Source organism: Eleutherodactylus coqui, chromosome 1, assembly GCF_035609145.1.
Source record: "Eleutherodactylus coqui strain aEleCoq1 chromosome 1, aEleCoq1.hap1, whole genome shotgun sequence".
Lineage (NCBI taxonomy): Eukaryota > Metazoa > Chordata > Amphibia > Anura > Eleutherodactylidae > Eleutherodactylus > Eleutherodactylus coqui.
In genome coordinates this window covers 87,644,531-87,668,517 of record NC_089837.1, presented here as the reverse complement: position 1 = coordinate 87,668,517, position 23,987 = coordinate 87,644,531, and the positions used below count along the sequence as shown (strand labels likewise).

The following is a 23,987-nucleotide window of genomic DNA, read 5'->3' as shown; positions in this document are numbered from 1 at the left end:
AGATGCATGCTAAACTATATATTGAATGCCTCCAGCTCTTTAGGAAAGTCACTACAAAATAATGATGTACAATACTTGCAGCTTAAGGGTGCCTACCCACTTGCGATTTTTTTTCCTGTGATGTTTTGCGGTTTTTCTCAAGAGCAATTAGTATAGAATGTGTTCTTGTCCATCTGGGGTTTTTTTCCGCATAGGAACTGTCAGTTGCATATGTCTCCTTATTTTTCTCTTAATGCACCCATGATTGTCAATGGAGGGCTGCAAAAACCGCCGTGGAAAATGCGCAAAAAACGCCACATCTTTCACGTGCGAAAATCGGCAACGCAAGTGGGTAGGCTCCCTAAGGCTGCATTCAGACGAACATATATAGGCTCGGTTTTCAAGCACAGCCCTGCCCACCTCTCCCCATTGCAAATAGTGCAGAGGGGCAGAGAGGGGGCGGGAGCTCAGTTCCTGCTCCTGGCTCTTCCATCCCAACCCCCCCCCCCCTGCACACGAGGACAACGTATATCGGCTCGGCGTGAAAACCAAGCCGATATACGTTTGTCTGAATGCAGCCCCACTCTCCTGGATTTATCCCTGATAAAAGGAGCATATTGTCTTCCACAGGACTCAAGCTCTAATGAATTAGATCGGGTTTTGATGGCTGGAAAGAGTTCAGGACCAGACTGATTCCTCCTCAAGGCCTAGGAAAACCTTAGAAGCAATGGGGTGAAACAAAGCAAGGAGATACAGATTAGACATTAGAAAAAAAAAAAAGTGAAGGTGATGAATGAGTGGAACAGGTTGCCACGGGAGGTGGTGAGTTCTCCTTCAATGGAAGTCTTCAAAACAGGCTGGACGGATATCTGTATGGGATGATTTAGTGATCCTGCATTGAGCAGGGGGTTGGATCTGATGAGCCTGGAGGTCTCTTTCAACTCTACCATTCTATGATTCCAGCAGACCCATATAATTATCCCCAAACCCAGAAAGGACCACTCTGTTTGTAGTAACTTTTGGCCCATCAAGCGATGTATGACTTACATGCTCCGCCCCTGATCACAACTGACATCACAGGTCCTGTACGGACATTTTCTGTCCAGCTAGGTATTTGTTAGTATTCCATAGCAACTGAGGCTGCAGGGGGTTTGTAGTCTGCCCATAATCTGCACAAGGATGCAGGAGCTTTGATGACATCACAGTCAGGTGATCAGGTGTGGAGCATGTAAGTGATTCGGGGTGAGCTTCATTGTTATGTGATCGGGGCAGAGCATGGTGGTGACATCCTCACCAGTCCATCTCCAGTGCGGTGTTGTTTCTGATCCCTGGTGTATGGGATGAACAATGTGTGTGCGACTTGCATGTAGCGCATTGTGGCACCCGAAGCACTGGTACTATAATTTCCTAATAATTACTAGTCTCTTTAATAATCAATGTTAAACTAGTCTCCAAAAGAATTGCCCTTAGGTAAACTTCTATATAAATCACGCTTTACACATAAGCCCGTGATAACACCATTAAAACTATCACCGATTTCCAGAATTTGTAGATCAGGAGCTTGGCCATGCCTTTTGGCTATAGCAGTGGAAAAGACATTCAGTAGGGTCCACTGGGAGGACCTAGAGGCAACAACTAGTAAAATAGGCCTTGGCCCAAGACTGCGGGCCCAGATTGTCTCTTTACCACAGTCCTTTAAATGATATCGGTAAACAGACACCCATTGACTTCCTTCGCGATTAGGAACAGGATGAGACAGGGCTGCCCCCTCTCACATTAGTATATATTATATAGTCAGTCCTGAGGCATAGTGCTTACTCCCAGGATAGCATGTGTGAAGGCCTTTGATTATCTGGAATAGATGGCAGAACCTTTTACATTGCATGATTGGTATAATCCGGGCTTTGTCGACCATTCCAAGTCTGTGACACCCACTCATGTTTGATGTAAATGGAATCTGGAAGCAGATAATAGCTAAAACAGAAGAGACATGATGTAATAAGTTGTACAGAATTCTCCTTTAATTGGTTTTTACATGTATGTTAATATGTACAGACCAGGGCTTTCAATAAAAACCTTTCGAACCATAAACATTGCTGAAGATAACCTGCCAAGATTTATTCTGTGTGCAAAAACAAGTAGAAACATTTTAATTTTTTGCGCTGCCAATAAGTTTCTGACCCTTTGCAGCTGTCAGCATTGGAAGTGAAAGTAGCTTTCATAATTGTTGCACGTCTTCATGATGCAGATCCACAATTGTCTTATTGAATGAAAAATAGAAGTTAAAAAGGTGTCTTCCAGGCAGCGCTCACCGTCCGTGCCAGGGTACACCAGGGTTGGCGCGGAAGCCACTGCTCCAACCTGTGTGTAGTGGCCGGTGCTTGTAACTGCAGGCAAAGCACCAGTCACAACACAGCAGACGGAGCTGCAATTACAAACGCCAGTCACTACACAGGGGGCGGAGCAGCAGCTTCCGCTCCAACCTCTGTATTCCAGGGCCAGCTGCACAATCCCGTTTAACGAAATGAGAAGTGGTGACCGGATCTCTTTACGATACTAACGCTACTGAATAAGTTGCTTTCTGCCCCCTCTCTTTAATGCCACATTTTCATGGAGGAAGAGGAGCTGGATCAAACTCCAATTTGAGAAGTTATTTTCCATAACACGACTTATTAGGGAAATGACACATTTCTAACAATTTATTGATCATAATGCTTTTCTATAGGTCACTGAGTGCTGATCAGAAGATCCATATCCCCAGAGTCTAGTGTTCGCTACTCACTGACACAAACCAAGGTCATTAGATTTTGAGCTTGCGGTTTCCAGACCGGAGTGTATAGCGTTGTAATGTGGAGCTCATAGAGGAATATTTGCATGTTTCTTCCATGGATTCAATTGATGCTTGCTTGCAAGAACTTCCAGGTCACGACATATGCGCATCCGAGTAGTAGATGGCTGTATGATGTCATCAACAAACCCTGGAGGTGTTAGACAAAAAACAAAGCAGCATGAACAATTCTGGAAATGTTTTTGTAAAGATTCAATTATATAATTTTTTTTCTGTATATAAACTCCATATTCTTTGCATTCAAAACCTGCTGCAGTCGGCCTTAATCCTCATCCCTCTGTGCAGGCCACATTAAAAAAAAGAAAAGGGGAGCATCCGGGCCAAAGTTTTCCAAGATGTGCACACAACAAGCAAGGGCCACATTTAAGAATATAATGCCTCCAAAAGCTGCACTAAAACTTAAAATATGAAGGCTGGAGACTTGCATGTATGATCCATCGTGAATATCAGTTTAGATGCCATTGTCTATAGTAACTGCAGCATCTTAGTGGTTTTGTGGAATGTTGATGGGTTGGCATTAGAGATGAGCGAACGTACTCGTTTAGGGCAATTACTCGATCGAGCATCACTTTTTTCGAGCAACTGCCTAATCGGGCGAAAAGATTCGGGGGCCGCCGAGGGTGAGAGAGCTCCCCCCTGTTCCCCACTTCTACCCCCCCCCCCCCCCTCAACCACACCGCCCCCCGAATCTTTTCACCCGAGTAGGCAGTTACTCGAAAAAAAGCGATGCTCGATCGAGTAATTGCCCTAAACGAGTATGTTCGCTCATCTCTAGTTGGCATGCTAACTAGAGACCTAACAGTAACTGAATCCTACAAGGCCCTACTGGAGACAGGGTCCAATAGGCACCATGCCAGTATACCCTGCTTTTTAGTTCTTCTGTGCACGGTGTGTCAAAGATGGTGTTCTTCCTGCAACAGTAAATGGTTTGGAAGGCTATGTGCAGAGCAGATCAATTAAGGAGTTTCGAAAGGCCTTTCGCTGACAAGGTACAAAACCACCCGCTAAACGTTGTATTCAGAGCCCGGTTCAGAAATGGCACCAAACCGGCTCTGTCATAAACATGAAGAAACAGAGGCCTCCGGCTTGGCCTGCCCCAGCAAGGTGTATCATGAACATGTCAGCAAGTATTAAATCTCTGAACCTGAAACCATGCCAAATAACTTCTGCAGGAACTGAAAGAGCTCAACAAAGCTACAACTTGATAAGGTCGCTGACTGATTGCTAGAAGACTTTGGGACCCATTGCTGTACGGTTAAGCCAGGTTTCTTTTATCAGATCGCATGATTTCACAGAATATGAAGTTCTGTTCTACTAAAAATTCACACCTGTCTCACGAAACACCACTATGCAACCAGAAAACTGGCGCTTGGTGTCAGGAACACAAATATTGGGCCCAATTGTCTTAAAGGACGTCCAGATAAGTTGGTCGTAAAACTGTTCAAATTAACAGTGAATACCACAGTTTAACGCCAGAAGAATGTACGGCTTTTTCCAACTGAAGGGGGCAACATGCTGCACCTCCCGCGACACTCTGCTCTTTTGTAAAAAGTTCATAAACTTGTGCCAAACTCTGGAAAAGGGGTTATGGCCGCCATGTTCCCTGGGTTTGTCCACATGTGATTTTTAGCAGTTAGTAAAAGTTAAAGCAGAAAGTGAACAGGAAACAGTGTCCAGCATCTGTTGTAACATGTGGATAAAGCAACAGAGCTTTGGGAAAAAAAAAATCCACTTGCTCATTTTTACTGTTGCAGTATTGTCAGAAATGGGCTACCTTGTCGTGGCCCGCCCTGTAGAAGCACCTTAATTTATGGTGCCTCTAGTTGATGACAGGTTCTTTTTAATACAGCTGGCTATACTCAAATGTAACTTAGCCTATAGTCATCGATCCTCCAGCATCACACATCTATTCTCCCTACAGTCAGCCTATGACGTCCCATACAAAGGCTGCTGCAGCCTGTAAGCAGCATGGCACAGGGGAGACGCAGAGCTGCCAGCATGGGGACCCAGAAGAGGGGAGTATTAACTTATTATTTTGTGCTATGGGGAACAAGTTCTTAAAATATACACATTTCTCAGACAACCCCCTTTAATGCCCAAGACAGGCCCGTCAGTAAGGTATTGAGAGAAGCTTTGGAAGGAAGAAGCCTTACCTCTGACTGCTGCAGGGAAGGGGTTGGCAAACTTCTCCACGTACTCCGCCTCGGCCTCAGCCTGATTCTGTTTCCCTCTGAATATGATTTGAACAGCTCCCTGCCAGAGACACAACCGGCAATTCAGACTAAGTTTGGTATCAAAATTAGAGATGAGCGAACCTACTCGGCCACGCCCCTTTTTCACCCGAGCGTCGCGATTTTCGAGTACTTCCGTACTCGGGTGAAAAGATTCAGGGGGGCGCGAGGGAGAGAGAGAGGGCTCCCCCGTTCCCCGCTGCTAACCCCCCCCCCCCCCCCCCCCCCCCGCTCCGCCACGCCTCCCCCCTGAATCTTTTCACCCGAGTACGGAAGTACTCGAAAATCGCGGTGCTCCATCGAGTAAATACTCGAAACGAGTATATTCGCTCATCTCTAATCAAAATGTATCATTAGGATTTTATTATTTTCTATAGAAATCTCTCTTATCACACCGACTGCTAGAGGAGCTGCGCACTGCTTACAATGCCAGGAAAGTAGCTATGAGGTTATGGACATGACAAGTCACAGCTGCTGCCGGAGACCGGTGGGGAATCAAGGGATGGGTAAGGGAGGTATTACTACTCTATAACATTGGAAGCAGACTGGACAATGCCTTTAACCCCTTAGTGACGTGGCCTATTTTGGACCTGAAGACATGGCGATTTATGGTTTGGGTGAGGCGGGGGTGTTAATCTCCACTTTGCAAAAGTTATAACTTTTTTTTTTCTGTCGTCACGGCCATATGAGGGCTTGTTTTTTTGCGTAAGTAGCTATAGTTTTGTAACCATCTTTGGGTACTTATAAAGTATTGTATTACTTTTTTGGGGAGCGTTCTCATACCCACCTGCAGTAAAAGTGTTATTTTACACAGGTATGATTAACAATACCAATTTTTTTTCCTTTTAAGGTCACTTTAAGGCCTCTGTGTACCCTTTACATGCCTCAATCAAATTTAATTGTGGCATCTAAGGGGTTAATAGTGAAAATCGTTCTTACCGATCCCCGCTGTTGCAGTAGGAAACTGGCTGTCAGTCACAGCTGGCTTTTGCTGCAGGTTTTGCTACTAAGCCTGTGCCATCCATAAGATGTAAGCTTTTGTTCTGGTGCAGGATACTAACACTACCTGCTGTATGGGGAGAAGCTGTACTTTCTTACTTTCTGCAGATTTTAATATACTTTGTTGAAAAAAAAATGTAGGAAACGCTTAAATTACACAGCTATAAAAACGAAAGTCACGCAGAGTATGCACCTGCTATCATTTGTGAGTGAGGTTACAATGCCGGAGCTGCCAATTCTGGTAATCCATAGAAAATACCAAGTGAGCTGCATGGTGCTGGCCTGTGAGCACAGGTCCTATTACAGGACAGTCGGTCACCCCTAGTAATGGTAGGAGGGACAATGACAGCTCAGCGATATGTTCAGGACATTCTGCAGCCACATGTGTTTCTCTCATGGCGGCTTCCAAGGGGTAGCAGGATAATGCTCGGCCGCACACAGCAAGGAAGGGGGTCACAGATATGTCCCCTAACATTGTCACACATCCATGGCTGCTCGATTACCAGATTTATCGCCAAAAGAACATGTATGGGACATCTGGGACGCCAACTTCAATAGCCTAAGAGTTTGCACGATCTAGAGGCTCAGTTACAGCCAATGTGGACCGATATGCCGCAGGATACATACAGTACTTGTATGTCTCCATGCCCACCCGTATCACATCTTGTATCCAAGCTAGAGGCGGTACAACAGGGTACTAGAGTCTCCAGGTAGGGCCATTTTATATAAAAACATCCACACCATGGTCCACTTTCCCAGTGAAATGCGATACATCGGATAGGAGAGCTGGCCCTACCTTTGCTCCCATAACAGCGACTTCTGCTGTCGGCCACGCATAGTTCACATCACCTCGAAGATGCTTTGAGCTCATGACATCATAGGCGCCACCATAAGCCTGAAATGTACAAACAAGTAGTGGTTAGCACAGCAGTAGCTAGAGGGATAAAGCAAAAGCTGGGTCTGTCTACAGAAAAGCCAAAGCTGGCGGACCAGTTTATGGAAAATGGACATAGTATATTATACCCAAAATACTCTACAGTGAAGGAAGTTTTATCATCATTATCTGAGGCCCATTGTGACAGCTCAATTTGAGGGTTAATTCACACATGCGATGTTTTGTAGCATGCGACAACCCAACACAAAAACCTTGCGGGTCCAGCGATATGCACGCGACTCGTGAAGTTTTGTAGCCCATATTTCCCTATGGAGCCTTCCTCTCTGTTGCATTCCATGAAAACGTGATTTTCGTGTGGTGCGATGCAACTTTGACAGTAGGAAATCCTATTGTCAAAGCCATAGCCCAAGCTGAAATAAAAAAAAAAAAAAGTATGCATCACCTTAGAAGCGTTGTCATTTCCGGCACATCTTCTCTCTGGCACTATTATCCTTAATCTCTTCTGGCTGGGGATTGAAAAATCCCTGCCTCCTGGACGATCTGCCTCTGATTGGCTGACGCTTAGCCAATCACAGCCAGAACTCGATGAACCAATCACAGCCATTCATCAAGCTCTGGCTATGATTGGATAAGTGTCAGTCTGTCATTTTTCAATCCCCAACCAGAAGAGATGAAAAACAGTGACGGGGACCAGGAAGAAGCTGCAGTGGAGACCCGGACAGCGCTTCTAAGGCAATTTTTTAACCTTTTTTTTCCTGCAGCTGAGGCTTAGATTTCCCACCCACTCCGAAAATCCTCGCATGTGGTTCTACAAAGTCACACAGATCAGTGATGCGATATCGCTGTGATTTTCTCGCGACTATGCCATGTCACCCGTGTGCACGAGACTTAACGAAAAGTTCACAGAGGACAGAACTACTGTAACTTCAACATGCGGAATATAACCTCAATTCCAAAAGAGTTGGGATGCTGCATAAAATTTAAATAAATGTTGACAAAAAATTGCAATGATTTGGAAATCTTGTATAACCATATTTTATTCAAAATAGAACACATCATTAGATGAGACATTAAATTAATCAATTTAGAAATTGATGGCAGGGTTAACTAAAAAGGCTAAAAAAGGAAGGTGAAAAGTAAGCGGTACTAATGAAAAACAGAGGGTCAGTTTTGCAAGTCACTGTATGAAAAGAGCATGTTAGAGAGGCAGAGTCTCTCAGAAGCAAAGAGGGTCAGAGGTTCACAGATCTGTGAAAAAAATGCATCTAAAAATTGTGGACCAATTTCAGAAAAATGTTCCTCAATGTAAAATTGCGAAGACTTTGACTATCCCACCAACTACAGTACATAATATCAAAAGATTCAGAAAATGCAGAGAAATTCATGTGCGCAAGGGACAAGGCCAATATTGGATGCTTGAGATCTACGGCCTCAGACGTCACTGCATTAACACACGGTTCTGTAATGTAAATCACTGCATGGGCTCTGGAATACTTCCAGAAATGATTGTCTGTGAGGATAGTTCACAGTGTAATCCACAACTGCAAGTTGAAATTGTATCGAGCAAAGAAGCAGCCATATAATCAACACAACCCAGAAACGCCGGCGTCCTCTCTGGGCCAAAGCTCACTGAAAATGGACGGAGGCAAAAATAGAAACCTGTTCTGTGATCAAATGAATCAAATTTAGAATTATATTTTTCAGACCACGGACGCCGAGTCCTGCGGAATCAGGAGGAGAGGGAGCATCCAGATTATCAACCAACAGTTCAAAAGAATGTATCTGATGGTGTGAGGTAACGTTAGTGCCTACGGCACAGGCAGCTTACACATCTCTAAAGGCACCATCAATGCTGAGCACTATATACAGGTTTTACAACAGTATATACTCCCATCCAGACAACGTCTCTGTCAGGGAAGGTCTTGGATATTTCAGCAAGACAATTCTTAACCCCTTAGTGACCAAGCCTGTTTGCGCCTTAATGACCAGGCCAAATTTTGCAAATCTGACATGTGTCACTTTAACATGGAAAAACACCAGAAAGGTTTTGCATATCCAAGCGATTCTGACATTGTTTTTTCGCCACATGTTGTGCTTCATTTAGGCGGAAAAAATAGACCGATAGAAATTGTGTTTATTTATTAAAAGCGCCAAAATTGGGAAAATTTTGAAAAAAATCGTCATTTTTTCACATTTCCAACTGCAATATCTTAAATATGTGCAAACATAATATAGAAATTTTTGCTAAGATTTATATTTCCACCCGTTTACTTTATTTTGGGCGCACATTGGAAAAACTTTCGTTTTTTTTTTTACTATTTAGGAGACGTACAAATTTAACATTACTTTTTAGCATTTTGAGGAACACTTTGTTTTCCTATACCAAGCCGAGATTGGAAAGGCTCATGAGTGTCAGAATAATAGATACCCCCCCAAATGACCTCATTTTAAAAACTACACCCCTTAATGTATTCACTGAGGGGTGTCATGAGTATTTTGACCCCACAGTTTTTTTTCAGGAATTAATTCAATTTAGAGGAGAAAAAGTAAAATTTCATATTTTTGCAAATCTGTCATTTTAAAGACATATTTTTTTCCTATAGTTTACATGAAAATCAGGATTTACACCCCAAAATGGATACCCCTATTTCTGCCGTGTTCAGAAATATACCCATTGTGGCCCTATTGTTATATCTGAGTCCACAACGGGGCCCAAAATGAAAGGAGTAGTCAGTGTCTTTCAAAACAGAAATTTTGCTTGAAGTCCTTTTAGGCCCCATAGCACACATGTAGAGTTCTTGAGCGCCCAAAACCATAGAAAACCCCCACAAATGACCCCATTTTGAAAACTAGACCCCTTAAGGAATTTATCTAGGGGTGTACTGCATATTTTGACTCCACAGTTTTTGAATGAATTCAAACCAAGCAAAAGGAAAAAATTGTGATTTTCGTTTTTTCGGCAATTCTGTCATTTTAAAAACAGCTTTTTTTGTACAGCACACATATGAAGGAAGACTTGCACCCAAAAATGGATACCCCTGTTTGTCCCGTGTTCAGAGACATACCCATTGTGGCCCTAATCTTATGTCTGGATACACAACGGAGCCCAAAATGAAAGGAGCGACCGGTGGCTTTCGGAACACAAATTTTGCTTGAAGTCCTTTTAGGCCCCATTGCCCACTTGTAGAGTTCTTGAGCGCCCAAAACCATAGAGAACCCCCACAAATGACCCCATTTTGAAAACTAGACTCCTTAACGAATTTATCTAGGGGTGTACTGCGCATTTTGACCCCACAGTTTTTGAATAAATTCAAGCAAAGCAAAAGGAAAAAATTTGGATTTTTGTTTTTTTGGCAATTCTGTCATTTTAAAAACAGCTTTTTTTGTACAGCACACATATGAAGGAAGACTTGCACCCCAAAATGGATACCCCTGTTTGTGCTGTTTTCAGAAATATACCCATTGTGGCCCTAATCTTATGTCCGCATGCACAACGGGGCCCAAAATAAAAGGAGTAATCGGTGGCTTTCAGAACATAGATTTTGCTTGAAGTCCTTTTAGGCCCCATTGCCCACTTGTAGAGTTCTTGAGCGCCCAAAACCATATAGAACCCCCACAAATGACCCCATTTTGAAAACTAGACCCCTTAACGAATTTATCTAGGGATGTACTGCATATTTTGACCCCACAGTTTTTGAATAAATTTAAGCAAAGCAAAAGGAAAAAAATAGGATTTTCATTTTTTGGGCTATTGTGTCAATTTAAAAACAGTTTTTTTTGTACAGCACACATATAAATGAAGGCTTTCACCCCAAAATGGATACCCCCGTTTGTCCCGAGTTCAGAAACATACCCATTGTGGCCCTAATCTACTTACAGGACGCATGGCAAGGCCTATAAAGGACGGAACACCTGTTGGATTTTAGGGCACAACTGAATAAATTCCAGGCCCCATTGCTTATTTGTACAGAATAAAGATTGACTCCCTAAAAATTCCCCCCCTCCCCCTCCGCGCCCTTTTTGGCGTTCGCAAATCTTAGATAAAAGTAAAAATGTGAACTGTGTAGTATTTCCGAAGACAGGGGTAATTACGGAGGCTGGTTGAATGGGCCCATGGGGCAGTAAAACCGGGTATCCCCCCCCCCCCTCCTCTCATGCTTTTTGGGGGTATTTCATGACCTCAGTGGCGGGTATGGGGTGTAAAAAGTGGCGTTCCGTGAGTCTCCGTAAGCTTGATGAGGTGCGGCGGTCTCACACAGAAGGCGCTCAACAAGGTGCTCCTGGAACTGCAGGAAAGCGAGCGTTCCCGGGGCTTCTTGTAAAATACGTATCACAGGTAGCGGTCTGAATAACGCCGGGCTCACGCGGGTGCAGGCGGAATCCGCTTGCGGAGGCCCACAGCGGATCCCATCTGTGAGCCCGGCTGTGACCCTGCGTACGGCTGCGTAATGTACTACGCATAACTGCCTACTCACACAGGCGGTCATGCACAGTACACCTTTGTTTGTATTTCCCGCACCATCGCTTAGCGATGACGCGGGTACCCGCAGCCCGTATACAATGTAGTTGCGTATGGACTGCGGGTATATCCGCGACCATGGAGCACAATGGGCTCTATGTTGCCGATATCCGCAGTAAAATAGAACCTGCTCCATTCTCTTTTCTGCGAGTGGATTACACAATTCCAACCCGCTAATGTGAGCGGAATTGTGTAATCCAATGCGATTGATCTGCGTATTACCGCGGATCAGACGCATGTGGAATCCGTCATTCCTATCCGGTCATGTGAGACCGGCCTAAGGTAGATCGCTACCTTTTTATCACGTGACCGGGGACCGCTCAACAAGGGCACTGCTCCAGGCTCTCTGTGACCGTTGGTCGCTGGGAGCAAGGAGATTTTAAATTTCCTGGGCTCCCTGACTCCTGCGCATGTGTCCGGCTTTTTGCCGGCAATCGCATGTGCAGAATCCTGGAAGGTCCACGGAGGAAGATCGCGTCGGGATTCAAATACGGAGGCCTCCGGTAAAAAGATTCATCTCCTCTCACCGATCGCATCAGTGAGGGGAGATGAAACTGCAAATTTTTTTTTTAACTTTTACGTGATCGCCATTATTGGATAACGGCGAACACGTGACCAGGAACCGCTCACCGCGGACCCCCATTAAATCTCCATGCTCTTGGCTACGTTTTGTAGCCAGGAGCAGGGAGAATTTAAATTATCCTGGCAATCCACAGCTTTTGCGCATGCGCCCGCCATTTTGGCGACGGGCGCGTGTGCAGAAGCTGTGGTAAGGTCCGCGGATAAATCTGGGGGCCTTAGGTACGTACTTTCATCCTCCCTCACGGATATGATCCATGAGGGGAGATGAAACATACGCTTTTTAAACTTTTAAAAACTTTTTTTTCCTTTTTTTTTTTTTAACTTTTTTACACTTTTTTCTCACTTTACATGATCACTGTCATCCATTGGATGACAGTGATCATGTCCCCGGTATAATCTCTCTGCTCCTAGCTAGACATGGCAGCCAGAAGCAGAGGGATTTTAAATTTCCCGGGGCTCGAGCCCGTCTGTTCACGCGCCCGATGTCAATCATCGGGCGCGCATGCGCAGACGGGGATTCGGGTCCCGGGACATCGGGACACCGCTGAGGACTGGGGGTGAGTATTTTCACCTCCCCTCATGGATCCGATCCATGAGGGGAGGTGAAACTGACTTTTTTAAAACTTTTTTTTTACTTTTTCGCGATCGCCGCTAACCATTGGATAACGGCGATCGCGGTACCGGGGACCGCTCACCGCAGTCCCCGCTGACATCTCCTGCCTCCCGGCTACCTACAGGAGCCGGGAGCCAGGAGATTTTAAATCTCCCGCGCCGCCGGGCCTTCTGCGCATGCGGCTGACGTAATGCCGCCTGGCGCGCATGCGCAGAAGACCGGCTTCGGGCCCCGGAGCGGCAGGAGAGCGGGGAGCAGCGTGCCGGACCTGGGTGAGTAATTTCAGCTGCTCCGATGGATCCGATCCATCAGAGCAGCTGAATCTTTAACTTTTATGTACTTTTATTTACTTTTTTTGCGATCGGCGCTATCCATTGCATAGCGCCGATCGCAATGCCGGGGGGGGCTCCGAACAGCCCGGGATGACAGCTCCATGCTGTCAGCTACCTGCGGACACCGACAGCATGGAGCTGTCACGTCCACAGCCCGAGGGGCACTATTCTCTGCAGGAAGCATGTTTTTACGTCCTCAGAGAATAGAGCCCACTTCGGGAGGACGTAAAAACACTATGGGCTGGTCGTTAAGGGGTTAAACCACATACTGCATCCATCACAACAGCATGGCTTCACAGAAGAAGAGTCCAAGTGCTGAGTCGGCCCCCGGCAGTCCAGACCTTTCACCAATAGAAAACATTTTCACAGTGGACTACACCCCTTTCAACGGAGCTAAATATATGTGTGCTCCTACCCCAAGGCTAGATGGTTGATGTGTGAAAACCCAAGAACATAATGGGTTAAATCCCACAGATCATGGCACCTTTGGGCACAACCCAGTCCAGAAGTTCCTTTATATCTATGGGCTTACCTTCCTGGTAATAATGGTTATCTTGGGTACTGTAGCCTCTGCAAAGGCAAACAATAGTTTTGCCCCATGTCGGATAATCCCTCCATATTCCTGAGCGGTGCCTAGGGGTCAAGAGTATAGTTTTGGCTTTGCGTTAGAAAATACCAAAATTGGATGATGTAGAATTTTGGGCAGACCGTTGTCAAACCTTTTACAATTACCTGGCAGAAATCCTGGAACATCTACAAACGTGATGATGGGTATATTAAAGGCATCACAAAACCGGACGAAGCGAGCGCCTTTTACTGAGGAGTTTATGTCCAAGCAGCCTGCAAGGTAGAAACATGGAAAGGAGTTACATATTCATAGCAGAAAGGCGGGGTCACATGTTTGGGCCATGATGCATTCATTGCAGAAAAAAAAAACCCACAAATTTAACTAATTGACGTTCTTCTCCTGCGCATTCTTATTTGGATGCGCCTGAAAAAAAAGAAAAAAAAACTTAGGATGTAGAGCCTGGAGCCTCAATTTGCTGGGTGTTGTAGTTCCCTGGCAAGTGCTTTCAGGATCCTTAGCATCGCTCCCTATGTTATAACAAAGACCATATCCACAGGGCAGCAATGGTCAGGTGAGAACAGAGACATGCAGAGTAGTGTCAGTGACTCAGTTGTGCTCACTACTTCTCTACATAATACCAGCCCAAACAAGAGTAGGCTGGAGGATCCCCGGCATTGGGCATCATTTACACTTCAGTGTCTGATCAATACAGCTCTTCTCTATCGTTAGCTTCCAATATATCTCCAGTACCTGATGCAACTTTTGGCTGGTTTCCAACAATGCCAACTGTCCTCCCACTCATCCTGGCAAAGCCCACCACAATATTCTTGGCATAGTTTGGCATAATCTCAAAGAAGTCTCGCTCATCAACAATCTAGAAGATAAAACATTTCATAGACACTTAATGTTGCATTTCTACATGTTCTATGCACCAAATCATTGCTAACCCTCAGCTGTGGCGTTACCGAATGAATGATATCCAGCATGTCATAGGCTTTAGTGGACTCCATGGGAACAACCGTATCTAATCCGGAAACAAGGCGGTCACTGGTAGACAGAAAAACTAAAATTAGGAGCTGGAAAGTGAACAAGATCAGAGTAGAACAGTGTGCAGGAAGGTTGGTCCTAGGGCCCTGTCACACGGCCATAGGCGCTTTTACATACGCTCGCCGGCGCCATAAAAACATGTGAACGGGCGCACAAATCTAAAGTTTGTGCGCCCGTTCAGGCGGCACGGGCCCCAGAGCATACACACAAGCCCACAATGCCGTTGGGCCTCCCCTCTCTCCCCCTCGCCAGCTCACCTCCAGTCCTGCTGTGTGCAATGGGAGTTGGTGGGGCTTAGCTCCACCCCCTCCCATTGCAAACAACCAGGCTGGAGGAGAGAAGGAGGGAGTTTAGCAGTCATGCTGCTAAACGCCATCCCACCTCCCTTCTCCAGCCGCTCTCATTGGCTCCCATAGGAGCCCATGCAGCGGCCGACTTATTCCGGCTTGAAAGATAGTTCCAGGACTTTGCAGGCCGTTGTGAAAGCGCTCAGCGCTATATTGGCCCAGCCGGGCACTTTTACGCCACAGGAATACGGCCATGCGATCTGATGCACTGGAATCCAATGCATCACATCATAGCGTATATCGGCCGCCGTGAAAGCATTTGGGCCATCTCTGCAGAATACACATGGTGTATAGATCAATGCAGAAACTGGACATCTGGTCAATGGAGTCTCACAATGGTAGAGAAGGAGTTTTCTGCAGATCATGGAAACTCACATTGGGTCGTGGCATTCTCTGATGGGTGATGGATCCTTGTTGCTTAGTGGAAGGAAGTTAAAAAATTCTCGCAGGTTCAATAAGGCGTCAACGTCATTCTCAAAAGCTCGATGAGCCACCCCTGCGGGAGACACAAGAGTTATCCAATTACGTTCTTACATTCCTATAGAGTAAGTTAATACATGGACTGTGGAGCCATCACTAGGGACCTAGAGTGCCATAGACATAATAACCTGATAGTGCAGTGTGGGTTTTGGCTCCTCCAAGGTCCTCCTGTGTCACATCCTCATTGGTGACAGATTTTACTACATCTGGACCAGTAATGAACAAGTAAGATGTGTCCTGGGGAGACAAGAGCAGAGACAACAGCTGAACCACCACTTATCAGAACGTCTCCAACAGGTTTATTATATGCAAGGCAATTATAAAGGATTTGCACCCACTAAAGTCACCGGGGTCCTCCACTGGCAAGTTGTTAAAATCAATTGTTGGCTAGTTCTGTTTATGAAAAAGCCGTATGACACCTAATTTGGTTATTACACCTCTTTCAGAGGTGGTCGCTTAACTTTGCTAAAGTCCTCAACTTCGAATCTGCCTAGTAAATCTGTGTTCACACTAGCATTAGGGCTTTCTGTTTGTCCTTTTTTGGAGCAGAGAAATAAACATTTCTTTTCTCATCCAGTGATTTTTTTTCCTTCCTTCCTTAAATAAATCATTTTTTTCTCCCCAAGAAACCGCACCACTCTGGTCCATACCCTGGTCCATGCCCCGTGTCTGATATTGCAATACTAAACACAGCCCATTTAAATGAATGGGAACTTGGCCTGCAATACCAAACCTGGCCACTGCAATAGGAACGTAGCTGTCTGCTTCCAGCAGAAGTCTACTCAGTGTACCAGAGCGCCACCCCAGAGAACAACTGACCAGCGGGGTTCCTTAGTGACCAATTTACTATTGATGACCTACCATGAGAGTAGCTCATCAACAGTTTACAACTGGACAATCCCTTTAATACTGTAATTATTGGGCCTAAGGTAAAACCCCTAGTACAACCCGAGTCAGTTACAATTAAAAAGGAAGAGGTTTACCTTAACCATGAATGTAAAGTCCGTTAGTGCTGGAGAGTAGACTGCACCCCCGGCGCAGGGTCCCATAATCAGGGAGATCTGAGGCACAACGCCCGAACTCAATACGTTCCTCTGCCAATGGAGAAAACACATTACAGCTTCATAGCGGAAGAAACAAACGTACATAAAATATGGTGCATTCTGGAAAGCCTCTTTGGAACATCCGTGCACTTATATAGGTGCAGGCCCTGATTCGGTACGGCACCTTCAAATTAGAGGAGCAGCTCTATAAACAAAGTGCTCTACTATAAGACCAGAAGCTTGATTTTACACATTTTTTGATGCCACGAAAGTGGATCCAGCAGGAAGGAGAAGTATTAAGCCTTCCTTTAGATCTCCCATTCAACTTTGGCTCAAAAGCCTGCATCAAAAACCATGACGTTCTTCTAAAATACGCTGTGTGAAACCACCCTAGTGGTAGACTACAGAGCGACAGGATCCATCACTCTGCAGTAGGAGGACACCAAGAAGACACTTCAGTTTACATGTGAAGACAGGCTGGTAAAGTTGGACATGGGGGTTGGCTTTTCATCATAAGTAGAGATGAGCGAGTATACTCGCTATGGCACGTTACTCGAGCGAGTAGTGCCTTAGCCGAGTATCTCCCAGCTCGTCTCTAAAGATTCAGGGGCCGGTGCGGGTGACAGGTGAGTTGCGGCGGGAAGAGAGGGAGAGAGAGAGAGAGAGAGCTCTCCCCTCCATTCCTCCCCGCTCTCCCCTGCCGCTCCCCGCGCCAGCCCCCGAATCTTTAGAGACGAGCAGGGAGATACTGGGCTAAGGCACTACTCGCTCGAGTAATGTGCCTTAGCGAGTATACTCACTCATCTCTAATCATAGGGTATTTTGGCGTGCATTAATATGGACGTGCCTCCCGGCCTGACAGTGGGTCTCCTGACCCGGAATCCGAGTATTATATATTCCTACGATGCTCCAAGTGCAGGTCAAGAGGCACGATATATGGCTGCATGACAGACGCAAAAACACAGCGGAAACAGTTGTTTTCACGGCCCTACAGTACAGGCTTCTTACCAAGAATATATCAGCATAGCCGGCCAAGGACTCTACACCCTCCTGGATACGAGCGCCTCCAGAGTCATTCAGTCCAATCACGGGGGCTCCCACCAACATGGCTTGGTCCATGATCTACAGATGAAATCAAACAAAAAGTCTAGAGACCATGCACAAGTGCGAATAAACCACCTGATCACTATGTAGCTACATTGGCACAGGGGTGCTGAGTATCAGGGGCTTTGCATTGATTTTTTTTTTCTCTTTTCTTTTTACAGAAAGTCTTAAAAACTTTGGTGTAGGTTTTTTAATCAAAACTTTTAGTTTATGAAGTTTTTTGGCAGGGCTTCCCATAGGGCAATAGATTTACTATAGCGACAGAAATGTGTGTATTTTATACATGTGGGCTGGGCATTTTCTTCATATAAAGTGCCGGGTCTCTCTGCCCCCCAGTGTAAAACAGGAGGGCAATATAAAGTTCTAAAACAGTTTGACTCTCAGTGTTAGAGGTGTGTGTGCTGACATCCGGTATATGTGTATTATGGGCAATGGTGTACTGATTTCCTGTGCTTGCTATAAACATTGAACAGGTGGAAGAATGCTGATGAATGATAATCACCCACCGCTGCCCATCTAGACACTGCGCAAATGTTGAATGTTTAGCGAGTGGTTTCTCTCCCTATGCAGAAGTATTAGCCTGAATATATCCACTTTGCTGTTTTACCAAATGTATATAATTTAGTAATGCTTGTGGCTTCTCTTCATTACCTTGCAGATTTTTTGCGCATGAGCTCCAGACAAGCTGCCACCGAACACCGTGAAATCCTGAAGAAAAACAAAAAAAACACCAAGTTAAAACAATAAATAAAATATATATACACAATACAATACCCAAACCCCTCTTCCATATAGAAAGCTATTGGCATGTTATAATCTGCATAGAACCGTCACTTACCTGACTAAACACGTACACCAGTCTCCCATTGATGCGCCCCTGTCCGGTGACCACACTGTCTCCAGGATACTGGAAAAAAGGAGGAAAAGACGGCAATTATATAAAATACACCAATCTCACTGATGCTTCACCAAGGACATCCACGCTGCGGTCACAAGCAAAATACATCCCAGCATCTGCAGGTTCTAAGAACCACAGCGATGCCCACATCTGCACTGGTGGCTCAGAGCTTCCGGCACAGATCCACTCCAAAATGAAATAGTGCAGCACGCTGCGCCAGTTCAATCGGAGTGCAGGACAGAAGTCAGAGGGACCTCATTATAGTCAGCGGGGTCCGTCATAGTATGGATCCATTCCCTGCAGGTATTGTGTTACCTGCTCCCATGAGGGAACAGAAAAAAAGGAAACACAAACAAATGTGAAGAGAGCCGCCATGTTGGACGGCTACTGAGGACTGGAGCTCATTTAATGCGGACCAGATGCATATATCTATATAACTCCCCAAATCCGCACCATTCGCAACCTGATTGCTTGTTTGGATTTACTCATTCACGGTGACTGGTTATTTGGTTTTGCCGATTCCCGGTGATTGGTTATTTAGGTTGGCTTGTGTAGAAGTGGGGAATAAAAGGCCAATATGCGGACCAGACAGGATTTGTCACAATGTATGTAAGCAGCTTTAGTCAGGGAAACAGTTTTCAGACAAGCGTATTATGGCGGCCTCTGTGTCCGTAATACGGATGTGTGTCCCAGCCAGGCTGCGGGGTTTACCAACCGAAATATGGAGCATCATAGGGACCCATGATGTTCTGAGTTCAGGGCAATAAACCCCATAAATATACAGACCTCTGTCACTCCACACATCTAGCAGGGCAATCAAGGATCGCACATGTAAACATTTTACATGCCCAATCCTTTTTCCTAGTAGCGAATGTCAGTCAAGGAAAAACAAAATTTGATATATATGCATCTACAGCTCGTTAGAAGAAGTGGAGTTTTCTATTGTCACCAATCATATCACTGTTTCCATTTACCAACCTGCAAAGGAAGTTAAAAAAAAAATTTTAAAAATGGTATGTGATCCGCTACGTGGCCATTCTTGTAGAGAAGGAAAGTTCTACTGCGAGGGCTCCTACCCACTAATGGTTTTTTAACGCGATTGTCAATGTGACTTTCGAATCTTAAAAACGCATTGTAAGTTTGTGCTTTACGAGTTTTGCGCGATGCATTTTTAACATTTTTAGAAAGTCCCATTGACAATCGTGTTAAAAAAAAAACACAGTTAAAAAAAAAAAAAAGTGTGTGGGAGCCCATACTATGGTGAGGCCATAATACAGGGAGATACTTGTGCTAGAAAACCCAAATATTCCTGATCTGTATTTACCTTTTATGTTACAAATAAAGGTCCGTCTAGAGCATCTGCTGAAAATGGCGCCGCCGACATCCCAGCACTGAATGCGAGTCTGCATATTGGCGATGACATCAGTAATGGCAGCGACCTCCCGCCGTATCGCATCTTTAAAGGCGTCAATTGTTCATAACCTATTGCTACCTTCACGGCCGTTCAGTAACCCCCACATGACACAAACCAGGCAGCGGCCGCTCTGGTGACCTCGGCGGCCATAGATTTTACCAAAATAACCAGTCACCAAGATAACTTCCCACTTCCCTCATGTTTGCATTAGATGTGCGCCACGTGGTGCCATCTTGTTAGAAGTAACCTTCTGTTAATTGGCCTTGCATTTCCTCACTAATTTGCGCCTACAGGATGTTGCCGGTCGCTTCCTTCACCGGACTTATTCCAGAATGCCCTTTCGCATTACATGAACCCGTTCGCCAGTATTCACGAACCACTGTTCAACTGAGTATGTTTGTGGTACATCAAATCACATCCCTCTTTGGTGGCCGCGCCCCGACACCACCGGTAGAGTCCGCTTCAATGAGATGTGTGCTGGCTCGATAGGCGTAAGGGGAGATTTATGGAACCATCTCTGTTGCCCATAGCAACCAGTCACAGCGCAGATTTAAATCCTCATAGTGCTCTGGAAAAATGAAAGCTGCGCTGTGATTGGTTGCTATGGGCAACAAAGTTTTTCTTTTAGAGAGTTCTCATAATCTTTGCACATGTCAGTGTTTATAGGGAACCAGACGAGTTGATTGAGGAACGTTGGGTTTCCTAGCAGGAAAATCACCCTGTATAACCTAAATGCACGTCTCACCTTATAAACACGCCATAAAACAGGTAGCTCCCTCCTACCTGTGCTCAGTATATATGTAAGAGGTGACGGCTGACTGACCCGCCCTGCACCAGGTGTAAGAGAGACCGATCATCAGGGCTGGCAAACGGGTGTACGGGAAAACCGTGATGAATAAGGCCGGGCTCACACGGGCAAACCCACAATGTATTCTGGCTGTGAGCCCAGCGGCCGACTCTACGTACCTGATTGTGGATGACAGCGGCGGTCATGCGCAGTACGGATTTGTTTTTTTATGTTTGTATTTCCCGCGCCGTCGCTTACAGATAACACGGGTACCCGCGGACCATACACCGTGTCAACTGCATATGGGCTGTGGATCAGACAGTTTCCATTGACTTCAATGGAGGCCGTCTGTGTGGAATCCGTGGCAAAATAGAGCATGCTACAATTTTTCCTCTGCTCGCAGAATACGCAATTCTTGAGTGGGAGTGTAAAAGCTATCTTACATGCTTTACAATGCCCGCCCGTGTGAGCCCGACCCAACTGTCACCTGTGGACAGTCTTTGATCTTGCCAGACACTATATATGCCACCTACAGCCACACTCCGTCTTCGGTGCGACGGGTTACAGACTAGTACTGATGCGGGCGACTACAGTATGTCCCTAGTGAGTGGATCACGGTGCCCCCATACACGTAGCAGGACTGTGGCTGTACGGGACGTCTTACCCTACCAGCACCCATCGAGGACTCTCTGTACACTACCTTGTTCCTGTCCTCCTCCATCCCAAAATCGGCACATCTGTGCTCCACGAACATGTCATATTCCGCAAAGCTGCCCGGGTCCAGCAGCAGACTGATCCTCTCCCGCGCCGTCAGCTTCCCCTGGAAGAAATGCAGTACACAGATTGGCCATGTATAGGCGGTAATGGTGACCGTCCGCGGGGTCTGGGGAACGGCGCACCGCATGACCACCAGCCCTGTTCGGAGCGCCCGGTCGGCTCACAATCAGGAGGAGGGTTTAATAGTCAGCGATGAGCGAGCAAATGTGCTTTTGTTGGCTGATCAGCGAATATTCATAGGCGCGTATATCTAAGTGCGTGAGCGGGGCGGGGGGGGGGGGGGGGGGGGGTACTGGACGAATAGGCGCATTCGCAATCACTTGTCCCTAAAAGCCAATTCTCAGTCCGTACAACCGTCCTTGCACAAAGGCGGAGTTCTCAGCCGACGTAATGAGTGATCTGCTGATCGCCATCCGCGTTGTTCGGTGCTCGCTTCATTGTCCTGCATCTCCTGCGGTCAGCGGTGGACACGCCGCTGAATTCAAGTCAATTATGTGGATTTTGGCTACTTTGGATGCGGGAATGCTGCGGAACTTGCCATGGATTTCTCCGCCGCGAACATTCCACGCCATGTAAACGCGTCCTATATACCTGGGCGATACTCACAAGCAAGCTCTGTGCGCCTGCAAGACGTGAAAACAACCGCTTGTGTTCAGCAGGTTTATAGACAGACCAGTTCTCTCTCGCAGCCGCACTGCAAGCTATACAAATCGCGGAATCGGCTCTTATTTTCTACGGGAGTGGGGGGGGGGGGGGGTATCTTCCCCGATATCTGGTCCGGTTCGCGTTTTGGTTTTTTTGTGTGCATACTAACTGAATTTTTCATGTGCGCAAAAGAAAACAAAAAAACCCCAACACAATCAGGTCACATTGATCTCGCACGTAAATCCGTACAGATGCCGTCCGCCGTCACTGCCAGAAACAGAACACAGATTTTGGATTAAAGGTAACATTATACAGGTGATGCACAGTGCTGCCCCCTGCAGGCGGTGCCGAGTAGCCGGTGACACGGTTGCCCTTCTTACCCGCTTGTGCTGCGCTTCTATCCTCTGCAGTCCTCCGCCCAGCAGCGCCGCACTCCGCTTCTTCTCTATCCTCTCCGGCACTGATAGGTGACTAACGGAGTACAGGCGGCCGGGGACGCGAGGAGCCCACCGAGTGCTCGGGCTTACCAGCCCTGCCAAAAGCCGGGAGACACCGCGAACAGCCGCCATGATAACGCCCCTCTTTCCCAGCCAATGAAACGCCACTCACATTCAACAGCCAATCAGAATTAACAATGTGCATCGGAACACGAATGACAGCGCAGTACCTGACAATTGACCAATAGGGAAGGCCCGCTGTCTCAGAGCGGACTAATCAGAACACCGAACCAAGGTGAAGTATAGGAAGCCAATGACGAGCTGCACAAAGCGAACTAACCATTTAGGAACAAGCCCTGTGGCGGTCACGTGACCGGGGAGAATCCTATATAAGGCTTGTTCACCGAGGCTATGATATAGTAGGGGAGCTGGCTGCGATATAGCTCAGTGGGCGCTGCTTTTACAATAATTACGGCTTCATTTAACTCCTAAAATGTCCTTATATTTTCAAATGACAGATGACAGATGCCAGTGTGCCTGGTTACCATGGAGACGGGCAGAAAGTATGCCAATTCATCACAATGGCGCACAGTGTATAATAAATATGGAGCAAGTTTTGAGTCGTAGTAAATGTTTCTTGCACCACCAACCGGCTGACTTGTTCAGCACTAAAGATTGGTGCCCCCATTAAGCTGGTGCGTTTCACACCGCCATGACACTTTGCATATCTGCAGTAAATAGTGTGTAAAACACATGATATGTTTGCCACACGCCATGGACTGAATTAGCTGCGTGCGACACGTGGTCACACAGTGTGCCGGGCCACCAGGTTGTAGAGGGTCCGGGCAAATTTAGGGATCGCCACTCTTAGGTCTGCCGCAAGATGATCATCAGTCCAGCAGCATCTCGTGGAGCTGCATGAATCATCCTCCTCTTAGCTCTGTCTCCACTGTGATGTTCCAAAGTGCCACTATCAGCCCATTGGCTCGCCCACTACACAATCACCTAGTTGTCCGATTGTATTTATGTTATGAGCTTGGTTCTGGTATAGTATCTATGCACTGAGGTTGGTTTCTGCTGTATTAATGTTATGAGTTTAGTTCTGGTGCCGTATTTATGTTATGAGCTTGGTTCTGGTATGGTATCTATGCACTGAGGTTGGTTTCTGCTGTATTCATGTTATGAGCTTAGTTCTGGTGCCGTATTTATGTTATGAGCTTGGTTCTGGTATGGTATCTATGCACTGAGGTTGGTTTCTGCTGTATTAATGTTATGAGCTTAGTTCTGGTGCCGTATTTATGTTATGAGCTTAGTTCTGGTATGGTATCTATGCACTGAGGTTGGTTTCTGCTGTATTAATGTTACGAGCTTAGTTCTGGTGCCGTATTTATGTTATGAGCTTGGTTCTGGTATGGTATCTATGCACTGAGGTTGGTTTCTGC

At 46.1% G+C, this 23,987-nt stretch overlaps 1 protein-coding gene across 1 annotated transcript; it reads right to left on the bottom strand.

Moving 5' to 3' along the window:
- Positions 1-1,975: 1,975 nt before the first annotated feature.
- On the bottom strand, positions 1,976-22,695 carry PCCB (propionyl-CoA carboxylase subunit beta). The gene is made up of 15 exons (XM_066598038.1): positions 22,489-22,695; positions 21,387-21,506; positions 18,426-18,494; positions 18,239-18,295; positions 17,492-17,605; positions 16,424-16,534; positions 15,569-15,677; positions 15,336-15,456; positions 14,532-14,613; positions 14,317-14,440; positions 13,731-13,838; positions 13,531-13,631; positions 6,854-6,952; positions 4,981-5,080; positions 1,976-2,957 (listed from the first exon to the last, which is right to left on the bottom strand). Exons 1-15 carry the CDS (start codon positions 22,675-22,677, stop codon positions 2,836-2,838), a joined length of 1,626 nt encoding a protein of 541 aa, XP_066454135.1. The 5' UTR covers positions 22,678-22,695; the 3' UTR covers positions 1,976-2,835.
- Positions 22,696-23,987: the final 1,292 nt, after the last annotated feature.